The following is a 2,348-nucleotide window of genomic DNA, read 5'->3' on the forward strand; positions in this document are numbered from 1 at the left end:
TAACGTGTTGTGTATCCTCGTCTAGCAGTTTTCGTATGTGGGACTGAGGAAATAATTTGGTTAAATTTATAGTTTCCTTTGCTATGTTAGCAAGGTCTGTTAAATTGGTTGAGTGTCTTAAATAATCATGCTGCTCCAATACCAGTACTTTTCTGTCGATTACCGCGATATAGTTGGAGTTATCCGTCGATAATCCGACTATGTACTACCCCTAAAAATAAAAGAAATGAAGATTGAAAATCGTTGTGCGCTTAAATTATGGGAAAGTTTTTACTTGAAAGCAACCACTATTTAAGGTTGTCTTTATGTACCACCCTCCCTCTAATGAGATCAGAAGTTCCAAGGTCTGACTGCATCTTGTTTTGTAAGGTGTTTRTAGACTTTCACGTTGTGTTTACATCCGTACGCATTTTTATTTACGGATACCAATAGTGAAAATGATTAGTACTTTTGTTTGCAAATTTGGCAAAAAATTGTTCAATTACAAACATAAGTACATACGTGAATATGTGCGACCGCTTAGTCTTTTAATATGTTATCAAGCATACAATGCCCAGCAAATAAATATATACGAGGTGTGTTCAAAAAGTATCGCGAATTTTGAATTTACGCGGGTTTCGTATATTCGAATTTCGAATTTTTTGTGGCGTTATGTTGGTACTCATGTCTCTCMCBTMTGCCGACAAGCTCGGCCATTTTGAATGTTCATTTAATTGTTGACAGCTGCTTTGCTTGCACGTGTTTTGGATCGTCTTGCGTTTTTACCTATTCAAAAAATGGATCAAAGAGCCTGTATCAAATTTTGTTWGAAAAACGAAATTAAGTGCGCGGATGCATTCGGAATGTTGACTGTGGCATACGGAGAAGCTACCTTGGACCGAAGCAACGTTTATCGGTGGTACAAAATGTTCTCAGAAGGCCGAGAAGATGTGACAAAAATTGGCTTTTGCACCACGATAACGCCCCTGCTCACACATCGTTGCTTGTGCGCGACTTTTTGGCCAAAAACAACAAAAAAAGAAAATAGTCTAAAATGTGGTTGCAAAATAAAAATGAATTTTCTAATAACAAGCTTTTGAAGACGTTGAGAGAAACCGATCCAAAGGACTACAAGAATTACATGCGCATGAGCGATGAAGTGTTTKCTGATCTTCTCTTGAAAGTGAAAGTTTTTATTGAAAAAAAAAAGACACAATAATGCGAGAAGCAATTAGTGCAGAGAATCGTTTGGCAATAACTTTAAGATTTTTGGCTACCGGAAACTCATTTGAAGACCTAAARTTTTCAACCGCAATATCTGCGCARGCGATTGGTAAAATTGTAATTGAGACATGCGAGGCCATTACAAAAGTTCTAAAAGACTCAATTAAGGTAGTATTAAAAGAATATCCGAGTTATACATTTTATTTAACACAAAATATATTTTTAGCTTCCTAAAACACCTGAGCAATGGATGGCTGTAGCTGATCAATTTTATGAGAAGTCGATGTTTCCCAACTGTTTAGGCGCGCTCTTTGGAAAGCACATAAATATTTCACGTCCTCCTAACTCCGGTTCATTCTATTTGAATTATAAAAAGACATTCAGTATTGTTTTGTTGGTAATTGTTGACATCCACTCCAACTTTTTAATGATAGATGTAGGTGCAAATGGACGAATTTCCGATGAAGGCGTTTTCGGAAATCCGAAATGTTTTAAAAAGTTAGAAAGTGGAAGTTTAAATTTACTGGAACCACAAGCAGTGCTGGCAGACGAAGATCCACTCCCCTTTGTGTTTGTGTYGGATGCGGCTTTCGCTTTAAGGAAAAATGTTTTAAAACCATTTGGTCACACCAATTTGACAGAGAATGAAATGCTCTTTAACAAAACTCTAAGCTCAGCACGAGTTAAAGTTGAAAACGCTTTTGGTATTTTGGCATCGCGTTTTCGACTTCTTCAAACGACAATAAATTTATGTCCTGAAAAAGTTACTRCTGTTGTTCTTGCCTGTTGGTACTTATACAACTACTTAGGGCGCCAGTCAAACTCAAATCGATTCAGCTATCAGACATCGAACCAACGCTGACTAGAAATGCATCTAATGAGGCCAAAACAATATGGTTTAAATATTGTGAAATTATCAAAAAACTGAAATCTTTTTAATTCCTTTTATTTACATATAAAATAGTTAAATTAGTTGTGTTCTTTAAATAAAACTTATACTCATTCTATTAAAACTAATACATAAATAATTAACTAAAAAATAATTTAAACAAAAATTAGAAAAATAAAATAAAATATATGTACTCTATCTYAATATGTCTTATTTCGTTGATATTGCGAGTCATTAAACAAATCAAGAACACTTG

The 2,348-nt window shown here is 34.9% G+C and overlaps 1 protein-coding gene across 1 annotated transcript; it reads left to right on the top strand.

Annotated features, from left to right (window-relative positions):
• Nucleotides 1-1,197: 1,197 nt before the first annotated feature.
• On the top strand, nucleotides 1,198-1,600 carry LOC108978796 (the record flags this gene model as incomplete). The annotated part of the gene is made up of 2 exons (XM_018949252.1): nucleotides 1,198-1,371; nucleotides 1,430-1,600. Coding segments are annotated over exons 1-2 (345 nt in total), but the record flags the coding sequence as incomplete, so codon positions are not given.
• Nucleotides 1,601-2,348: the final 748 nt, after the last annotated feature.

Source organism: Bactrocera latifrons, unplaced genomic scaffold (genome assembly GCF_001853355.1).
Source record: "Bactrocera latifrons isolate USDA-ARS-PBARC rearing strain unplaced genomic scaffold, ASM185335v1 scaffold_1271, whole genome shotgun sequence".
NCBI classification, from domain to species: Eukaryota; Metazoa; Arthropoda; class Insecta; order Diptera; family Tephritidae; genus Bactrocera; species Bactrocera latifrons.